General features: G+C 36.7%; 3 protein-coding genes across 4 annotated transcripts; 1 reads left to right on the top strand and 2 right to left on the bottom strand.

Annotated features, from left to right (window-relative positions):
* Positions 1-182: 182 nt before the first annotated feature.
* Positions 183-1581, bottom strand: LOC101492447 (putative clathrin assembly protein At1g25240). The gene has a single exon (XM_004504549.4). The coding sequence runs from the start codon at positions 1487-1489 to the stop codon at positions 284-286; it is 1206 nt and encodes a 401-aa protein (XP_004504606.1). The 5' UTR covers positions 1490-1581; the 3' UTR covers positions 183-283.
* A 1909-nt stretch (positions 1582-3490) lies between these two features.
* On the top strand, positions 3491-5785 carry LOC101492109 (uncharacterized). The gene is made up of 3 exons (XM_004504548.4): positions 3491-3699; positions 3867-4064; positions 5278-5785. The coding sequence occupies exons 1-3, from the start codon at positions 3673-3675 to the stop codon at positions 5542-5544; spliced, it is 492 nt and encodes a 163-aa protein (XP_004504605.1). The 5' UTR covers positions 3491-3672; the 3' UTR covers positions 5545-5785.
* A 173-nt stretch (positions 5786-5958) lies between these two features.
* Positions 5959-20562, bottom strand: LOC101491784 (IAA-alanine resistance protein 1). 2 transcript variants are annotated; one of them, XM_004504547.4, is made up of 11 exons: positions 19920-20561; positions 18894-18977; positions 18744-18793; positions 17415-17466; positions 16847-16966; positions 16363-16616; positions 9029-9181; positions 8841-8948; positions 7092-7193; positions 6525-6569; positions 5959-6444 (listed from the first exon to the last, which is right to left on the bottom strand). In XM_004504547.4, the coding sequence occupies exons 1-11, from the start codon at positions 20248-20250 to the stop codon at positions 6289-6291; spliced, it is 1455 nt and encodes a 484-aa protein (XP_004504604.1). In that variant the 5' UTR covers positions 20251-20561; the 3' UTR covers positions 5959-6288. The 2 variants fall into 2 exon arrangements, with proteins under 2 accessions (XP_004504604.1, XP_027191651.1); XM_027335850.2 differs by lacking the exons at positions 5959-6444; positions 6525-6569; positions 7092-7193 and adding an exon at positions 7758-7865 and having other exon boundaries at positions 19920-20562.
* Between the last annotated feature and the right edge of the window lie 1538 nt (positions 20563-22100).

Below are 22100 nucleotides of genomic sequence, written 5' to 3'. Positions count from 1 at the left end.
TATTACATAAGTTAAGTTGGAGAGAGATAAAAAATTAATTCTTCTTTAAAGTTAAAATTTACTTTTTCGTGATCCAATATAAAATCATCACGCCAATTAAAAATCACAATTTGTACGTTTACTATTAAGATCATGCGACTACACAATAGAATTGGTACTATTCGAAAGAGATTCTTAATAGATAGTGAATCTTATATATTGAAAAAGCAATCATGTATATGAACATTAATATTTTTTTTTTTAAAAAAATACATGAACATATCAATATTGCTATAGTATGATTCTACAAACTAATTAGGTCAGGAAGAACTTGATTAACGTGAACAGGAAAATAAGGTACAAGGCTATATGAATGTTCCTCCTTAAAAGGGTTGGTTGTATCAATGACATTGATATTAGCCTTCTCACCATTGAAGACAGTATTTCCTTTAACATCATAAACCACTGTGTCATCATAAAATACCTCCCATTGGTGAGTGATCACTGTTTTCAATCCATTATGTGATTGCTTGTGCTGCAAGCAATCATCTATTGCCACAAAAGCCTTGTAATCTTCATTCTCATCAACACCCTCCAAGCTTTTCTTGGCATCATAAGCACCACTAATGATCTTCTCAAGATCTTCAATATCTTCTTTAGATATTTTTTGAATCTTAGGACATTGAGAAGCATTAAGAACACCAATATCCCTACAAAACTCAATATATGAAGACAATTCATCACCTTGAATAGAAGCTCTTTGCAAAATCTTAAGTCCTATAGAAGCTTCGATTTTTCCACCAACATCATATATCCTCAACAAAACCCTTGCAATCCTGTTACAAAACTTACTATAAACATCAAAAACCTCAACTATAACACAATCCATTGCTTCAAGAATCAAAGAAACATTGTTGAGGTAATTGACATCCCTTGGTTTAATTTGCAAAAGCATATCAATCAAAGATTGCAACTTTTGCAACTTCTCAAGCTCTTCCATCAAGGTCTCTTCAACTTGGATATCCTTCTTGTTATTTTTGTTCAAACTCTTAAGATCAGAGGAAACAAAAGCAGATCTTTGATCCAAATAAGCGAAATAAGCACGAACAAAGGAATTAACATCCCAGGCTTTTGAAGGGTTCAAATAAGCATCATTGAAATTGGATAAATCAAAAGGTAACCTACCCATTTTTTGTACGACAGGAATACCAATGCAAAAAACGCCATGAATGAGCATTAAGCCTTTAAGAGCGACAACCCAACTCTTAGTTTTTTGCATACGCATTGAGAGAGACCAAATAAGAGGTTTCAAATACAAAGGAGAGGTTCTTAACCATTTGAAAACTCTTTGAACGTTTTTAAAATCGATTCGGTTTTCGTCGTGGCTTGTTGCTTTGATTATAATAGTTTCAAGATCAGGATTACGCCATGGACCCTTTCTTGATAATTTTGCAACCCAAATGCTGTTCTTGTCTTTGAGAATTCCTGTTGTTTTTTCCCAAACTTTCATTTCAATATTTGTGGTTAGGAGGGTTGGGGAGATTAATTTCCCCTACCCTTTTTCACCAATGATTCAATAAATTGAATGTTCTTCTCTTGTTTTTTTGTATGTTGTTCAAATAACATTGTTGTTGTCTATTTTTGGCTTGTTTTGATGTGTCAACTCTGTCATGTCATGTCTACGTGTGTGTATAAATTCATTATTTGGAAATGCTATTTTCAACCGATCAACCCCATTAATTAATTAACAATACAAAATACAATATGTTCAAACAGACAAGGAAAAATATCAATTTTGATTTTATATACTTTTGTTTAGACTAGGAATTATGTGATGTGCATTTGTGGTCCCCTGGGCTGGGCTATTCACAAACCCGAACCTCTTAGCCTTTACATTTCTTCGTGGCCCCACTTAGAGTAACCTATATATTATATATATTGGCTTTGTTTAGATTGGTTTTTGAAGAACTTATTTATTAATATAAACATTTAATTGTGTTTGAGAAAACTTACAAAAATAATTTATGAGATGTACATAAACTATGTTTAATAAATTTTGATACGACTTATAATTTTTCAAAATAGTTTGTTTTCATGATATTTTCTATTTAGTTAACTATAAAAATAACTTATTCAGAATAATTATATGATAAACATCTAATATTTAATTAATATAAATTTTTTGGTAATTATTGTTGTTCCATTTATGAAAGGACAAAATACTATAAAATTGATTAAAAAATGAATATCTTTTTAATACTAATAATAAAATACTATAATTTTTTATTTTTTATTTTATGAGATATAAAATGTTTTAATTAAATATATTAATAATTGTATCCTTTTATAATTGTGAAACTTTTTATTTATTGTGTTACTTAAATATTTATTTTTTAAAAGCTTAAGTGTATATATGAAAAATTAATTTTTTTTCGGAGGTGTCTTAACTTTTCTAACTTTGGCCTTGGACAGGCTCACAATGATGAGCTCTTCTGTAAAACTGTATTAGATAAGTTGATATTCATTTTCAGTTAATAAAGTCAAAAGTTTATTCTTCATTCTCCCTCTATACTCTGTTTTCATGGTCCCCAAGATTGAGATCCAAAAAATTTAACACCTACAACATTAAACTAGGAGTACATAACAATTATTGACCAACCTATTTATACCATATATGTTGATATGGAAAAGTGTTATGGATGTGCATGTATATATATACATGTAAAGTACTGTAGCTAGCATTGATATGGAAACTACGTACTACAACAATATATACGTATGAAGAGGTCTCACTTTACGAATGCATCGTAATAAACAAACGGCTACTTTGAAGTGAAAGAGTAAAGTCATGCTTAGTAACAACATGACATTTTTGCTTTCGGCTCTCGCTTTCTCTTTCTTCTCATCTCATTTTCTAAGTTTTCATTTTCCTCTTTAATATTAGTATTATACCATATTAGTGTCAAGTATTAGTTAAAAGTCTCACATTATATGAAAAAATATTACGATATATAAATAAAATGACTCATATATCTGATGCTTTTAACTCATAGATATATGTAGATGAAAAAGTCTTTCGAACCAAGAGTCATCGGACGGCATGTCCCATTCAATGTAACTATACGTAGATAAAAAACTTTCGTTTGAGAGAGAACATACTTATATAAATGAGAGTTCTTATCTAACTCGCTTGTGTGATTGCTTTTAGTTCAATGTAATATTTGTCATGACGCAACATTATTCTACTAGTAATGTTGTAACTTAGCAGCAAACAGAAAATGAGTAGGCTATTTCCTTCTCCTAGAAAATCCAAGAAAAGCAGAAAGTGTGTGGGGAGAGAGAGATTTTGAACCATAGTACAACAATACACTGCAAGGCTTGTTAAAAAGAAGAAAAAAGACATGCTTGTGATTCGTCAAGAGACAAGGACCCATATTAAAAAACAAAAGAACAACAGAGGAAAGCAAAAGGTTATTAAAATTTCAAAAGCAGTAGTAGCAAAATCCCAATGGGAATCTTTCTTCCTCTTCAACCGTGCAGGCTGATCCCACGTTACTCCTATACTCCTCCTTTTTATGCTCTCTCTCTCTCTCTCTACATATCTTCTCTTTCTCTCTTCTTCTCAGAGAGACAGAAGACAAACCAACATTTTCTCAGCTTCATTCTGGAATGAGCTTATAGTTATATAAGTTCATGGGATTTTCATGCGAGGGTCACTTTGTAAGTACTCTTAACTATGTCTGTTTTTCTTCTCAGCTTTATTCTGTTTTTGATATTTTTTTGTTCTGTTTAAATACATATATATATAGCAGAAGTGTGTAGATTCATTGTAGAGTGTATTGGTGAGAGATATTGTTGTTTGTCCGAACTAATTTTGTGAATTTTAGGAAGAAAAAGAGAGGGAGTTTGAATTAATAGATGAGACTAGTGTAACAAGACAGAACAGTATCATCATGGAAGTGTATCATCAAAATCATCATGGGGTTGATATAAACACAGATTTCTTCCCAGTTGAACATCCTATGGAGCCACCAGATGAAGATCGTCCTGTGAAATGCCCAATGCCTGAATCTTCAGTCATTCGTGTAAGCATGTGCTTTTCATAATTTTCTTTATATTAATATGGCAAACACAATGCTCAAATACACTTTTCCTTCTTTATGTTTGACCACGTTCCCTGATACATTGTTTATTGTTTATCTTTTTTTTATTCCCTAGTAAGTCCTTAATGTTAGTTTTCGTTTATAAGTAAAACCTTTAAGTTAATCTTTCTTAGTATGTTAAAAAACTGCATATGTGGCAATTTATAGATCATGACTTAGATGAATTACAACAAATCAACATCATTTCTTTCATTTTGTTATTCCTTAAACCTAAATTTAATTAGGATTTTAGATTGAAGATCCATCTATTGAAGAATCCTTGATACACGAAAAGGAAGAAAAAAAAAATAGATTGGTTCAAATAGAGCTGTCATTTTAGATTGAAGAACAAATCTATTGAAAACTCCTTGAAACCCAAAAAAAAAAAAATTAATTTAGGAAACTGTTGAAACCCAAAAAATACACATATTAGTGTTGAAGATGATAACTTTTGGAGTTTGTAAAATACTAATTTGAGGAACCTAGTTAATGAGAGAGATAATGACAGACACTAGGACTAAGAGTGAGATGGAGGTTTGGTTGGAGAACAATTAAACACATGTAACTCATCTTTCTTTTATTTCTAATGCATTAGAAAATTAAAGGTGTGCTTTGCATACAATAGTAATAAAAAGGTTTACCACTAGTACTACACAGTACACACAAGATTTATTCAGCCTGCCACATATCTATCCAAATATTCATAACATTTTGGAGTAGGAGTAAACCCTTTGCTCTTTCGTCTCTTTCTAACTCTGGAAAAATACAAATCTATATCAAAATGAATCCTAGGACTGTGATGATGGTTTGTTTCACAAAGCATTATAGTTGTTTTATACAGTCCCAAGGTTTTTCATTTTCTTGGTAGCAGTTGTCAAATGTCAAACAATTATTATTGAGGTTGATTCTAACAATAGTTATTTGAAGCTAATTAAATTTAATCAGAGCAAAAGAATGTTTGGCAACCATTTACTGGTCTCAGGAAAAACAAGTACCGGTGCAGTTTTATCTTCATCCATGATTTCACTCAAACAATTGCCTTGATTGTTCTGATGCCCTTACAAAATGTATTCCGAAAAGAAAACATTTCAATGTATTTTGCAGTCTTTCTGAAGTTCAGGAAAGAACGAATATTTGACAAACATGACTTTCGCAGGATGAAAGGATGCATGAAAAGAGGAATGCAGAAAGCTTAAGGAAGAGAGGGGAGATATCCGGGGCCATTATGGGACAAAGAACAGCTTCCATGGATACAGAAGCCCCAGCTCAAGGAGTACGAAAGCGGCATCACACCCTCACACATGGATCTGTAGGAGACATTGTGATGACTCCATTAATGAGAATGCCACCTCTCCCTCCCCTACAATCCCAGAATTTCACTATCTTTCAAGTGCTTCAGCAGTTGGACAAGTTTGAGTCTTAACAAAGAATTAAATTCCATTACAACATTCCATGCAACGAGGGATGCATCTTGATCATAACTAGGCAACAGAACTTCAAAATAGAGCAAGACCAACCGGAAGCATTGGTTCGCATGAAGAACCCCAAGTTTTCATCATATGTAGTTTTGTCAAAAGAACGTATTTTTCATGTTTTCTATTCATCAAGATATTATTATACTTTAAAGAGTGTTTTCAAATGAGCAGATAACACAATTTCAAGTACTTGTTAAAATGCAAGATGGAATTTCAAAATCAAAACCTGCATCCCATCAAAATTTTGTACGTTCTTTGTCCAAAAGACAAATGAAAACAAAAAGAAAAGGACAAAGACAAAGAAGGAAAACATGCACAATATCAATCAGACACAATCAGTTTTTCATCTAATGAGCATAAGAAAGAGGAAAGTATCTTGACTGCTATACTGCTCAAAAGGGCCAAAAATGTTGCTACATAATTTGACAAATACAAACGGTTTGTGGAGACATCTATACAAAAGTTTACTATGTTAAGGGTTAAGGAATCATTGTAAGTTTAAGCCTGACTATTCTGTTTGATCTATCATTTTCTCTTTGTTCACCTTCCCAACAAGTTTTTCTGGGTTCACCCCATAGCATAGTGATAAAGCAAATATATAATGAAAGAATTTTTAGATAGGTTGCATACATTAGTGAAAAATTGGCACCTCAAGAATCAAAATATGCAAGTCCTAAGAGAGAACATTTTATTCATTCTATAAGGGAAATGCCGAGGGCAACAGCCATGCCCATTGTCAGTGAGATTATTTGAATGGCTGTACTTTTCAATGTCGTTTTCCCGTTGTTATTCATTTCTGCAAGCACTCCTGCAATGGCGATGTATATAAATCCACCTGCTGTAAATCCCTGTTAAATAGGAGATAGTCAATGCCAAATTAAATTCTGCTTACAACTCAACCAAAGATACATCATGGAATATTCCTCACCTCAATCAGAGATGACTGTCCAGGATCTTTCCCCCAGAGCAGAGCCTATAGCAAAAAGCATAAATTTACTATATCATTCTATGTTTGGACATACTAATAATGAAGGGTATCAATCGATAAAAGGGAGGAGGACATGGAAATGATTGTAGATGCCATACTAACAATTGTCCAATAACTATCAGCAAATTCTGTTGAGTAAAAACACTTTCGAAGTTTTATAAGTCCCACAAAAATTTAGAAATCATTGCTTCGATATGGTACAGGAAATAGGAATTTAAGAACCTTATTTAATTTAGTAAAAAATATTTCAAAATTTTCACTTTTTGAAACATTGAACTGGATTACCCTTCTGTTGCTCCAATGCTCATTTACTTAATTATGCTCTTCCAAACAGTAATTTTGCATACAATATGATTCATAAGGTGATGTAAGTCCTAACTACAAAATTTGTGAACACATTATTGTCAATATGCACATTTCAATTTTGGTTAAATGTTGCGTGCATATATGCTGTCTGTTTGTTGTGAATCCATTAACATTTCCCTATTGAATGAAGACAACACTCACCAATGCAGTGCCTGCAAGTGCCACAAGTGCTGATAAAAAGTTGAAGAGCAAAGCTTTTGGTATGCTGAAACCAGATCTTATCAAAATACCAAAATCACCAATCTGTAAGAAGAAGAAACAAAAAGCATAAAACTCCTGATGGGAAACAAAAATAAGATCTGAAACAGATGATATCAATGCGCTATACATGATGACAAAAAATAAACTCAATACAGAAAGGTTAGATAAAAGGAGTAGTTTGCGTAGCTCAAAGCATTATATTTTGACAAATAAAAAGTATGAAACGCCAAAGAATGGAAAATATGTGATCACTTGCGGCAGTTTTGCTTTCCCGATTAAATGACCATATAACTTAATATTGACTTTATACATCCCTGAATAGAGACGTATCACAATTGCAATAGCAGCCATATCAGCTGAATTAAGACACGACAGCGACCATGACCTAGGTTTAAAACACTTGAGAATTAGGTTTTGGTGCTGAATGACTTGAGAGATTAGCTCTCAGCATGTATTATTTATAATCAAAATTGTACAACGAGAATCTCTTAATTATGGAAATAAATAGATTAAATCCAACCTAATAAAAACAAGAAATAACATATCTTAATAATAACAAACTAAATCATTGCATGTCTCAACAAAAACCTTGGTCATGAAGGCATGACTCCTTATCTCTCCAACTCTTATGCTCCTCCCCCCAAACCACTTTATCAATCCTTAAGCATAAAGCTAAATCCATATAACAGTTGACCTTTTTATGCAGGAAGTTGTCTGTCAAAGCATGGCACAAACTCAGCCACTATAAGGATTAAAAGGTATTATGATTTTATCTTCATTTGAAAGAGCCTGGAATCGTAGCCTAAATACATTTTATAAAACATTCTTTAAATTTCCAATGAGAATCCTAGAAACTAAAGATATGGAAGTATTTCACATAAATGATATGTGCATTGGCCACCACAAACTAGTGGAAAAAATTTGTTATGCTATTTGCAAGTTTACATAAAACATGCGCAAATGATTGTTTCTTCCATAGCCAAAATTTAAGCAGTAAATATCATCAGAAACATTAAAGTGTACTTTTTATATACACAGCATGAGTGTATAACCTTAGTGGTATGTCCAGGAAGTAAATACAAACTAATAACTATTTTAAATCAGTCAGAGATATATTCAAACATACATTTCAAAAAAGTAACAGGATGGTGTGACAAGGATCATAGGTAAGATAATATAGTGACTAAATAAAATCAATCATAAATTTGAAAAGTACATTTATGCAGATAAATTTGCATAAAAGTCACCAGATGAAATCTATGTAAATTTTCATTGAGTTTAGTAGTCTCTACTATAAACTATAGTCAGTAGTCACACAGCAAAGAAGATTAATTTGAGCATCGAAACTTATGTCCTTGGACCAATCATGCGTTTTGGCTATTGTGACACCAAGAATTTGCAAAATTTAATAAATTAGACCTAAATTTGCATATTAAAATCAAGTAACCAAAAGAAGTAAGCATTTTATGAAGTTTCAGCAACAAGGAAAATTAAAGAAGTATAAATATTAGGACACAACAAAGATACATATTAGTGGCATGTTGTCAAATGAAACAAACAAATTGTAATGCCTTCTGTAAATTGTCTGCTACAATTTATTTTACGCCTAATTAACTGGGATACTTAGGTACAATGTTATGAAAATTGGCATGATACTGAGCATGTTATAGGATAAGGATGAGTTTTAACCTCTTGAGGAAGCTCATGTGCCAACAAAAACAGAGTTCTAGACCAGCCACCAACAGATCCATAAAGCATGAATGCACTTCCTAATGCAATTCCATCAGTGAAATTATGCTGCAATATTAACACAGTTTGCATGAATAATGGAAAGCTTTCCTTCAATTCAACCAAAAAAAGGTCAATATACAACTTACAACTCCATCAGAGAAAAGATTGAGATAGCCAAACACGAGACTAGTTGGTGGTCCAACTGGTTCTTTAACATTTGAAGATTTGATTTTATCCGTGGAGCTATCTTCAGCATTATGATTGAGACTATCACCTTTCGCTGCATTGCTTCCAATTCTCTGTAGTGCAAAAATTCATACATCATATGTCAGTTAAATTTTTTACATCACATCCAATATACCTTCCAACCTAAATGCAGCTAAATCGTAATTAAGAAAATAAGCTGTTCAGGTTTTGCCTCAATATTGCACTACATATAAGATGAAGCAATTGCATATATCTAATATAGCATTATATCACCGATGCAACAAACCTACTATGGCTGATCAAGTTTTGCTAATCCTATTATCCTATTTGTCTTTAATAACTGTCAGTACAACTAGCCAAACATCGGAAATTAGAACAACAATGTCTATGTTAGTAACTACCATTTTAATATTGTAACTGCTGTAATAACTGTTTTGTAACTTCCATTTAATTACTAAATAAATAGAGAATAGGCATTGGGTATTTAGGATGTTGGGTTGGTTTGGGACAGACTAGGCTCTCTAATTCCTAGCAGTTTATTATTCCTATTGCAGCAAGTGTAATTTTCTTTTGTTCTGTAATTGCTACTGTTGGTGGTAGTTACTGTAGAACTGTTATATCAATAGTAATATTCAGTTCATCATTCTATCCATTAGTCTCTTAAATACCAGTTTCTAACACTGGTATCTGAGTATCTATCTTGGAACCGTGATACGTCATGCCGGAAATTGATATTTCGGTGTTTGACGGCACTGATGATACCTATTGTTGGGTACTTTGCACTGATAAATATTCCACTGCGAAGGGTACACCAGAGACGGAGAAGTTGGCCGAAGTTGCGACTGCATTGTGTGGATGTGCTCATCATTGGTGGCTTTGGTGGCACCACTGTCATCCACATGCAAGTTGGGAGCCATTTGTTATTGCCTTTCTGTGGCGTTTTAAAACGGAGTTTAGAGACATCTTGCCCATATCCGATGAAGAAGAGGAGCGTGAAATGGAATTGAAGCCATTGTCGGTTCATGGTTCATTTGATGTTCAAAAGCAACACCTTAACCAAGAAAATCAAAACCCAACGGTGATGGCAGAAGAGAAAAATAGGGAATTGATAGATCTTAAATTTAGAAGGAATAATATTCTTTTCATATTTTATTATGAGGTCACTGGACCTATATATATACATGAGCCAGGGAAAACAGATCCCTGTCATTATGGGATTGATCCTAAATACATAAACCTAATAATAGCAAGATACAACTGTTACAGAAGTACAATAAATATAAAACTGTTACAGAAATACAATAAATATAAAACTGCCTAAAATACTAAGGGGAATCACAGTTTTGACACTCCCCCTCAAGCTGGTGAATAGGTGTTTTCCATTCCCAGCTTGGATATAATTCCTTCAAAGTTAATGCAGTTCAGCCCCTTGGTGAGTATGTCTGCAAGTTGATTCTGAGTGGATACATATGGTGTGCAAATCATGCCACTGTCTAGTTTTTCCTTGATAAAGTGTCTGTCAACCTCTATATGTTTAGTTCTATCATGTTGCACCGGGTTGTGGGCTATATTAATTGCAGATTTATTGTCACAATATAACCTCATAGGTTCATTCCACCTTATCTTCAAGTCTTCCAATATAATCTTTAGCCATAGAAGTTCACATATTCCGTGGGCCATTGCTCGAAATTCTGCTTCAGCACTCGATCTAGCTACTACACTTTGTTTTTTGCTCTTCCAAGTTACTAGATTTCCACCAAGAAAGGTGCAGTATCCAGTAGTTGATCTTCTGCAACTTAGGGTTTACAGGCACGGAGGGTTGCGCTGCAATGAAGGCTGCAACAATGCTTAAAGGTAGCGCAGCAATGAAGGCTGCAACTTAGGGTTTACAGGCACGGAGGGTTGCGCTGCAATGAAGGCTGCAACAATGCTTAAAGGTAGCGCAGCAATGAAGGCTGCAACTTAGGGTTTACAGGCACGGAGGGTTGCGCTGCAATGAAGGCTGCAACAATGCTTAAAGGTGGCGCAGCAATGAAGGCTGCAACTTAGGGTTTACAGGCACGGAGGGTTGCGCTGCAATGAAGGCTGCAACAATGCTTAAAGGTAGCGCAGCAATGAAGGCTGCAACTTAGGGTTTACAGGCACGGAGGGTTGCGCTGCAATGAAGGCTGCAACAATGCTTAAAGGTAGCGCAGCAATGAAGGCTGCAACTTAGGGTTTACAGGCACGGAGGGTTGCGCTGCAATGAAGGCTGCAACAATGCTTAAAGGTAGCGCAGCAATGAAGGCTGCAACTTAGGGTTTACAGGCACGGAGGGTTGCGCTGCAATGAAGGCTGCAACAATGCTTAAAGGTGGCGCAGCAATGAAGGCTGCAACTTAGGGTTTACAGGCACGGAGGGTTGCGCTGCAATGAAGGCTGCAACAATGCTTAAAGGTAGCGCAGCAATGAAGGCTGCAACTTAGGGTTTACAGGCACGGAGGGTTGCGCTGCAATGAAGGCTGCAACAATGCTTAAAGGTAGCGCAGCAATGAAGGCTGCAACTTAGGGTTTACAGGCACGGAGGGTTGCGCTGCAATGAAGGCTGCAACAATGCTTAAAGGTAGCGCAGCAATGAAGGCTGCAACTTAGGGTTTACAGGCACGGAGGGTTGCGCTGCAATGAAGGCTGCAACAATGCTTAAAGGTGGCGCAGCAATGAAGGCTGCAACTTAGGGTTTACAGGCACGGAGGGTTGCGCTGCAATGAAGGCTGCAACAATGCTTAAAGGTAGCGCAGCAATGAAGGCTGCAACTTAGGGTTTACAGGCACGGAGGGTTGCGCTGCAATGAAGGCTGCAACAATGCTTAAAGGTAGCGCAGCAATGAAGGCTGCAACTTAGGGTTTACAGGCACGGAGGGTTGCGCTGCAATGAAGGCTGCAACAATGCTTAAAGGTAGCGCAGCAATGAAGGCTGCAACTTAGGGTTTACAGGCACGGAGGGTTGCGCTGCAATGAAGGCTGCAACAATGCTTAAAGGTGGCGCAGCAATGAAGGCTGCAACTTAGGGTTTACAGGCACGGAGGGTTGCGCTGCAATGAAGGCTGCAACAATGCTTAAAGGTAGCGCAGCAATGAAGGCTGCAACTTAGGGTTTACAGGCACGGAGGGTTGCGCTGCAATGAAGGCTGCAACAATGCTTAAAGGTAGCGCAGCAATGAAGGCTGCAACTTAGGGTTTACAGGCACGGAGGGTTGCGCTGCAATGAAGGCTGCAACAATGCTTAAAGGTAGCGCAGCAATGAAGGCTGCAACTTAGGGTTTACAGGCACGGAGGGTTGCGCTGCAATGAAGGCTGCAACAATGCTTAAAGGTGGCGCAGCAATGAAGGCTGCAACTTAGGGTTTACAGGCACGGAGGGTTGCGCTGCAATGAAGGCTGCAACAATGCTTAAAGGTAGCGCAGCAATGAAGGCTGCAACTTAGGGTTTACAGGCACGGAGGGTTGCGCTGCAATGAAGGCTGCAACAATGCTTAAAGGTAGCGCAGCAATGAAGGCTGCAACTTAGGGTTTACAGGCACGGAGGGTTGCGCTGCAATGAAGGCTGCAACAATGCTTAAAGGTAGCGCAGCAATGAAGGCTGCAACTTAGGGTTTACAGGCACGGAGGGTTGCGCTGCAATGAAGGCTGCAACAATGCTTAAAGGTGGCGCAGCAATGAAGGCTGCAACTTAGGGTTTACAGGCACGGAGGGTTGCGCTGCAATGAAGGCTGCAACAATGCTTAAAGGTAGCGCAGCAATGAAGGCTGCAACTTAGGGTTTACAGGCACGGAGGGTTGCGCTGCAATGAAGGCTGCAACAATGCTTAAAGGTAGCGCAGCAATGAAGGCTGCAACTTAGGGTTTACAGGCACGGAGGGTTGCGCTGCAATGAAGGCTGCAACAATGCTTAAAGGTAGCGCAGCAATGAAGGCTGCAACTTAGGGTTTACAGGCACGGAGGGTTGCGCTGCAATGAAGGCTGCAACAATGCTTAAAGGTGGCGCAGCAATGAAGGCTGCAACTTAGGGTTTACAGGCACGGAGGGTTGCGCTGCAATGAAGGCTGCAACAATGCTTAAAGGTAGCGCAGCAATGAAGGCTGCAACTTAGGGTTTACAGGCACGGAGGGTTGCGCTGCAATGAAGGCTGCAACAATGCTTAAAGGTAGCGCAGCAATGAAGGCTGCAACTTAGGGTTTACAGGCACGGAGGGTTGCGCTGCAATGAAGGCTGCAACAATGCTTAAAGGTAGCGCAGCAATGAAGGCTGCAACTTAGGGTTTACAGGCACGGAGGGTTGCGCTGCAATGAAGGCTGCAACAATGCTTAAAGGTGGCGCAGCAATGAAGGCTGCAACTTAGGGTTTACAGGCACGGAGGGTTGCGCTGCAATGAAGGCTGCAACAATGCTTAAAGGTAGCGCAGCAATGAAGGCTGCAACTTAGGGTTTACAGGCACGGAGGGTTGCGCTGCAATGAAGGCTGCAACAATGCTTAAAGGTAGCGCAGCAATGAAGGCTGCAACTTAGGGTTTACAGGCACGGAGGGTTGCGCTGCAATGAAGGCTGCAACAATGCTTAAAGGTAGCGCAGCAATGAAGGCTGCAACTTAGGGTTTACAGGCACGGAGGGTTGCGCTGCAATGAAGGCTGCAACAATGCTTAAAGGTGGCGCAGCAATGAAGGCTGCAACTTAGGGTTTACAGGCACGGAGGGTTGCGCTGCAATGAAGGCTGCAACAATGCTTAAAGGTAGCGCAGCAATGAAGGCTGCAACTTAGGGTTTACAGGCACGGAGGGTTGCGCTGCAATGAAGGCTGCAACAATGCTTAAAGGTAGCGCAGCAATGAAGGCTGCAACTTAGGGTTTACAGGCACGGAGGGTTGCGCTGCAATGAAGGCTGCAACAATGCTTAAAGGTAGCGCAGCAATGAAGGCTGCAACTTAGGGTTTACAGGCACGGAGGGTTGCGCTGCAATGAAGGCTGCAACAATGCTTAAAGGTGGCGCAGCAATGAAGGCTGCAACTTAGGGTTTACAGGCACGGAGGGTTGCGCTGCAATGAAGGCTGCAACAATGCTTAAAGGTAGCGCAGCAATGAAGGCTGCAACTTAGGGTTTACAGGCACGGAGGGTTGCGCTGCAATGAAGGCTGCAACAATGCTTAAAGGTAGCGCAGCAATGAAGGCTGCAACTTAGGGTTTACAGGCACGGAGGGTTGCGCTGCAATGAAGGCTGCAACAATGCTTAAAGGTAGCGCAGCAATGAAGGCTGCAACTTAGGGTTTACAGGCACGGAGGGTTGCGCTGCAATGAAGGCTGCAACAATGCTTAAAGGTGGCGCAGCAATGAAGGCTGCAACTTAGGGTTTACAGGCACGGAGGGTTGCGCTGCAATGAAGGCTGCAACAATGCTTAAAGGTAGCGCAGCAATGAAGGCTGCAACTTAGGGTTTACAGGCACGGAGGGTTGCGCTGCAATGAAGGCTGCAACAATGCTTAAAGGTAGCGCAGCAATGAAGGCTGCAACTTAGGGTTTACAGGCACGGAGGGTTGCGCTGCAATGAAGGCTGCAACAATGCTTAAAGGTAGCGCAGCAATGAAGGCTGCAACTTAGGGTTTACAGGCACGGAGGGTTGCGCTGCAATGAAGGCTGCAACAATGCTTAAAGGTGGCGCAGCAATGAAGGCTGCAACTTAGGGTTTACAGGCACGGAGGGTTGCGCTGCAATGAAGGCTGCAACAATGCTTAAAGGTAGCGCAGCAATGAAGGCTGCAACTTAGGGTTTACAGGCACGGAGGGTTGCGCTGCAATGAAGGCTGCAACAATGCTTAAAGGTAGCGCAGCAATGAAGGCTGCAACTTAGGGTTTACAGGCACGGAGGGTTGCGCTGCAATGAAGGCTGCAACAATGCTTAAAGGTAGCGCAGCAATGAAGGCTGCAACTTAGGGTTTACAGGCACGGAGGGTTGCGCTGCAATGAAGGCTGCAACAATGCTTAAAGGTGGCGCAGCAATGAAGGCTGCAACTTAGGGTTTACAGGCACGGAGGGTTGCGCTGCAATGAAGGCTGCAACAATGCTTAAAGGTGGCGCAGCAATGAAGGCTGCAACTTAGGGTTTACAGGCACGGAGGGTTGCGCTGCAATGAAGGCTGCAACAATGCTTAAAGGTGGCGCAGCAATGAAGGCTGCAACTTAGGGTTTACAGGCACGGTCAGAGGCTCCCAAGGATCAGGAGCTCTGATACCATCTTAAATTTAGAAGGAATAATATTCTTTTCATATTTTATTATGAGGTCACTGGACCTATATATATACATGAGCCAGGGAAAACAGATCCCTGTCATTATGGGATTGATCCTAAATACATAAACCTAATAATAGCAAGATACAACTGTTACAGAAGTACAATAAATATAAAACTGTTACAGAAATACAATAAATATAAAACTGCCTAAAATACTAAGGGGAATCACAGTTTTGACAATAGAAATGGAAAAAATAGAGAGAGGGGCACAAAATGCCTCTGTGAATTTCATGATTGTGGATATGAAGCATGAGAGCGAAATAGATTTGTGCAAATTTTTAGGTGCCGGTAGATGCTCCGATGGACATTGTATGAGTATGTGGTCAAAGATAAGGGGTATTGTTGCTAGTATCAAAGACAAATATTCCATGCATTCTCTGTTTTGGAATGGTAAAACAGAAATTCTGAACTTTCATCAATGGGACCCAGGGGGTCCAAAACTCAGAGGAAAATGCTTGAGAAGCACTATCAACAATTACCGTGTTTCCAGCATTTTTTTCCTTTCTTTCATAATCACCTTGAGGACAGGGTGATAGTTTAGGGAGGGAATATTGTTAGTAACTGCCATTTTAATATTGTAACTGTTGTAATAACTTTTTTGTAACTTCCATTTAATTACTAAATAAATAGAGAATAGGGGGAAGGGATAGGCATTGGGTATTTTGTATGTTGGGTTGGTTTGGGAAAGACTAGGCTCTCTAACTCCTAGAGGATTATATTGGTTATTAGCAGTTTATTTTTCCTATTGTAGCAAGTGTAATTTCCTATTGTAGCTACTGTTGGTGGTAGTTACTGCAGAATTGTTATATCAATAATAATATTCAGTTTATCATTCTATCTATTAGTCTCTTAAGTACCAGTTAACAGTCTACTAGTAAGTCCTAACATAGATGTGATATCAACAATAGTTCAACCCTAACCAATAGTGTTCCAACCTCAGTCAACTGAAATGACATGCTCAACTTACCTTTCTAAGCGAGGATTCAGATTGAGCTTGGTTATCTCCCTTCAATGAGTCATGTGATACCTGATTGTCTTCTTTTCCCTCATCTACCAATCTCTCTTCTTTTGTATTGATATCAGAATTGTTATCATCTTTCAATTTTTTCTTGCTGTTGTGGTTATGGTGGTGATGTCCATGCGTCCATGAATTAGCTCCTCCTGAGTTTTCTTCAACATACCTTACTAGCTTCTCCACAAGAAGAAATAGTACAATTCCAGCTGCCAGAACCAGAAAACATGGTAAGAATTAGTGGTCCTAACTCCTAAGAGCGCATCTAAATGATCCCAATTTCTAAATACAAAAACTGACCGAGAGAAATCTAGAGATGAAAGTAATTGAAAGCGACATACATATTAATAAAAGGTGAATGTCGCTTTCAATTACTTTATTAATATGTATGTCGATATGGTCAGTGAGAAACGTCAAGCATTAGCACATCACTACTAACCTAGGATGGACATTCCTGTAGAAAGGTCGGCTAAAGAATGTGAATGTCCAGAACTAGCGTCATGGTCATGGTCATGGTCATGGTCTGCATGGTCACCATGAGAATGGGAATGTTCACCACCTGCAGTTAAAGACAGAATCATATAATATGTTTGTAGATGATGTAACTTTTTGAGAAAAAAGCAATATTATTTGACAAAAAAGGGGGGCAGTAAAACTATGGAAAGTATAAAGTACTATCCATAACATAAAAGGAGAAAAATGACACGGACAGAAACAGAGAGAATCAACTGAATGCACAATAAATTATGCACAATGAACTTGCTTCTAAAGAAACGTCTTCCTATTACAAGAAAACACACCCGAAGATTCAATTATCCCAAATTTTCCTATCTTTATTATTGGAAAATCAAATAAAATCCGAAGGGAATGTGGTTCAAAACTCTCCCTTTCACTCAGCTTCCTTCAAAAGTAAAAATGCTGAAAAAGGTTAGGAAGTTATAGAGAAAGAAAAAAAAAATAACAAAGTCATCAACTGTAAAGAGGACAGGACCTAAGGCATATCATACCAAAAGCATGTGGTAGTTGGTGAAGAAAAGCATCCCCCAACATAGCTCCTGCCTGAAAAAGTCATATGATAAATGAGAATGAAGCAAAAAAGTGAACCAGGAACAATAGATGAAAAACTTGATATTTAAACAAGCTACTGACAGAAAATAATTTAATAAGTTTTCTAAGTTACCAGAATGCCGGAAATTCTGAGCTCACAAACATAAAGTACAAAAATGCCATAATGGGGATATAGAGGAAAAATACCAAAGATGACCAGAAAAAAAGGAAGGGCCAATACGGAATTTTATTTAATTCATCAAGAACTTTTCTTAAAAAAATTTAAAAGTGTCACACCACCAAATATTTTTTTTTCAAATATAAATTAATCTACATCACAAAAGCAACAAAATTTAATGCAACCAGAAATTATGGTATCTTAGAAGAAGAAAAGTCATCACCAATACTGAACAGATTAAAGTGTGAAGTTAAACATATAAAACATGCTAAGAGGCCCTTTAACCAGGGACGGACCTATTCACATGCAAGTGTGGGCAATGGCCTGCACTTAGTTTTGAAAAATAAATATTTTTAGTATTTAATATACTAAAAAATAAGTATATGATAAAGAAAAAGACATGTTATTGACTGTGCCTCCACTATATTTTTATTTTTTAAAAATAAATGTGTGAATGTTTTTATAATAGTCTTTAAATGTATTAAAATTATAAAAACAAACTTAAATATGTCTTTATTAGTCATGTTGGTTTTTAAATGTGTCTTTAGATAATTAATTTAGTCCTGTTTTTTGTTAGTCACTTTTGTTTATAACATAGCTAAAAAAAGAGAGATATTTGAAAATGTGTTCATAATTTTGATAAATTTAAATACTATAACATTACATGTGACAACATTTAAAAGAGATAAATGGTGCCACCACTACTCAAAATTTATGGGTCCGTCCTGCCTTTAACATTAATTGTAAGTGTATTTAAGCAAGTGAATATATAAAAGTGAAATTCCTATGACATAGAAAATGCTTCAATTAGTAAAAAAAAATGCTTCACGATGACCAGAACTGGAATAGAACAAACCTAGTTTGGAGGCACTTAATGAGGTCATACTTATCAGAAGCATACACTTGCTATATGAAAGAATTTGAAAAAATTAAAGAAAAAGGAAAGGAAAGTAGTACTAGAACAGAAAACAAAATATACACCTACGATGAATCAAAATCTAAAAAACCCGGGACAGAGTATTCAAATTGTATAATGAAGTCTATTAGTGTAAGAGCAATCAAATGAGAATTAGATAGTGAAGCCAAAGAAAGGAGCTTGAAGAAACCTGACCCCAAATAAAGCCAAAGAATCAACAACAGCCTTTGATGGTTTCCCTTGAACTGAAACAGGTGAATAACCCAGATTATTCAGTTTTCTGTATCCATTTGAGAAATGAACAATTTGTATTGTATGAGATGAATTGAAAAACAAACTGCTTACCAAAAATTACAGGCAGGATAATCAGGCAAATGAGGGAAGCCATGCTCACTAGAAATGAACAGCCCAACGCATTCAACCAAAGGCCTGCATTATCAAAATAAGTAAATATACCATATAAATGTCAAATATGAAACAGTCAAACCTTGGATTCAAATTTCCAGCAAGCGAGAAAATCATTTATCAGCACCTATGAAGCACTATCACAAACACAGACGTCGGACATGACACTGACACTAGCACGTCGACAACTGTAATAATTTGAAAAAATGAATTAATTGAATGTAATCCATTGTGTTGATGTTGCGCCAGTATCCGACACCAACACCCCTTTGATCAGAGGTGACGGTGCTACAAAGATCAGCATGCATCCTATGCTATTACTTTTTCTATTATTCTATGCAAAAATATAGGGAAACTTGGCATTCACTTGGAAATTTCTTGTAAAAATAGCTTTTGAAACCTAATCTTAACCTGCATATAAAATGGTAATAGATTACAAATGCAATCCTGAATGGAACTTTTATTCCTGATTCTAAATTTGTATTAATGATAGGTGTACTTAAAGACAATCAATGTTAATGGGAAAAGATATCTGCACCAGCCAGGAGTTGAAGAAGTAAGCAATGAAGTCTTAAATTGACTTACTCTAATTGTGTTTCCAGTAACATGATCTGTAAAACAGGACTCAGTTAAACAAAAGAGAATTTTCTGCAACCTAGAAATCCAGCAAATTGGAAGCAAGCAAGTAATACCCCCATCCCACATTATGATAATTCAATTTCATCCTCTAACCCTCAATACAGGAATTAACCCCTTAATTTTGTATTTGATAAGCAACTCAGCTGACAATATGCAACATCTAATTATGAATAGACACATAGCTAAAGTAGATGAAATTAGCCAGGATATTTGTGAAAATTCCAATAATCGACTATTAAGTGGAAATTACAGGAGTTGATAATTTGAAGTCAAAAGTGATGATGATGTAGAAGAAGGAGAGAGGAAAAATTGAGAAAAGTAAAATACCTAAACCCGATAGTTCAGTGGAGGCAGTAAAGTGATGATGGTGATGGGGTAAACCAAACCCGTAGAGTTTCATATCCTCTTCCTCCGCTAATTCCTCTGGAAGCTTCGAGTGATGATGAACATGGTCATGGTCATGGTCATGGTGGTGGTGATGGTCGTGATCATGATCATGATCATGGTCATGTGCTCCTCCACAGTGATGATGATGGAGGTTGGATGGAGAGAAGTCAGAATGGGAGTGATGTTGATGAGCCGTTACCAGATCCAAAAAGGAACCAAGAAACAAACACACGAGGAGAAGTAACGCTCTCTTTCTACTACTCAATTCCATGGAGTTGAAATTTTGAAATTGAAATTAAAATTCAAATTGAAATTGAAATGGTGGAAGAAATTAAGAATTAAGAGCGTGAGTTGCAAGTGCCTTCGATGGTGATGAAGCAGACGATTACTAAGAACAATATGATAACGCCGACTATAATTCCGAACATTACTACATCCATTTCTACTAACTTATGTCATCACATTTTAATATTAAATTATTTTATTTTTTGGTCCTCCTCTCGATTTCTTTCCTTTTCTTCACATTCCAGTTCCAGTACTCTGCTGCACCAACATCACCGTTCTACTCTTTCTCAACTCTATTTTGCACCTTTAAATTGTTTATTCTTACTTTTAAAGGTTGGATCTTTTTTATAAAAAAATAAAAAAAGACATACACCATTGGGGTAAATTATTTTGAGGAAATGCTACGTAGGTATCAAGATACGTGTTAATAGTTTAAATCTAATATTTTCTTAAAATTTATATTTAGTATTCTAACAGTTAAAAAAAAAAAAAATTACTTTTTGGTATCTTTAAAAACACATGTTAAGATCACCTTTATTTCTAAAATGTGTTAATGGTCTATGTGATAATTTTAAATTATCTATCAAGTTATGCCCCTTTTGACATTCAATTTTTATTTGAGTTCGAGTTACAATATAAATTAATATTTAAAAATAATTAAAATTCTACCAATAGTTAATAATATTATAGGAAATATTTTTTATAATTATTTTTATTTTTATATATAAAATAATAAATTGATTGATGTTAATTTAATACAAAATATATATTTTTTTATTTAATATTATTTTTATCAAATGAGTATTATCTAAATAATTATCTCAGACATAAAGATAAAAATTATCATTAACATCTACTTTTTAATAAATATCACTGATAATTTTTAAAATTTTAACTTTTTCTGAAAAAATATGTGAATAATAGACCGTGATCAATAGTAGACATTTCCGAACTTTTATCTATTATCTCCATCATAAGGTAAAAAGGAGGAGTAAGAAACCGGATTGGATGATTTAAATTTATTAAGTATATATGGTCATTATAGACCCACTCCTAGTCTCCTACGATACTTTGGAACTTAGCCACTTACCTAGCTATTTTTTTAGAGGACAAAAGGCAAAAAAATCTACAAAACTAGTAAGACATTCCTAGACATGCTAGCTTAAAAAATGTCAGTAAAAAATAATTCTATCAAAATTACTCGAAAAATTCTTCATAATAAAATAAATAAACGAGTCCAACAAAAAAAGTAAAAGTAGAAAACTAATCAACACATTTATTATCTTCTCCTACATGGCTTAAATGTCATGTGAGCAAATTAAGTTCGCTTGGACCATAAGGAATTATAATCCTTTGGTTAAATGATAATAACTTCAAGGACTATGATACAATGTGGAGTTGAAGTTTCCGAATAAATTGTATACACACAACTTGCTTATACCTCTAACATGTCTCCGATAATTATGATGAATGCATTAGGCAGGGGTAGAATCGGAATCCATTGTCCATCCTTTCCTATCTGAAGGCCTTCAATGTGATTGAGTTCAAGAAGGATGGTGATGCCACCAACATCAGAATGAGATTTTATGCCAATGACTCGCTCGTGTTGGGGGCATGGAGGATAATAGTTCATCCTTATGGTTTGAGTTGCAATGTTAAATAGCTCTGTCATTTCCTTGGGATTTATTCCAAGTGCATTTTCCATGAGTTCAATTATTTTGATGGCAAGTTTTTCCAGTTCTGCAGATTATACCTCTAAATTTTCTCTACATTTGAATAAGGTTGATAAAGTCACTAACACAAACAATCATCAATCAATAATAGTAAATTGTCTGA

The sequence above is a fragment of the Cicer arietinum genome, chromosome 6 (assembly GCF_000331145.2).
Source record: "Cicer arietinum cultivar CDC Frontier isolate Library 1 chromosome 6, Cicar.CDCFrontier_v2.0, whole genome shotgun sequence".
NCBI lineage: Eukaryota > Viridiplantae > Streptophyta > Magnoliopsida > Fabales > Fabaceae > Cicer > Cicer arietinum.
The sequence above is the reverse complement of the archived record's forward strand: the minus strand, read 5'-3'. Positions and strand labels throughout refer to the sequence as shown.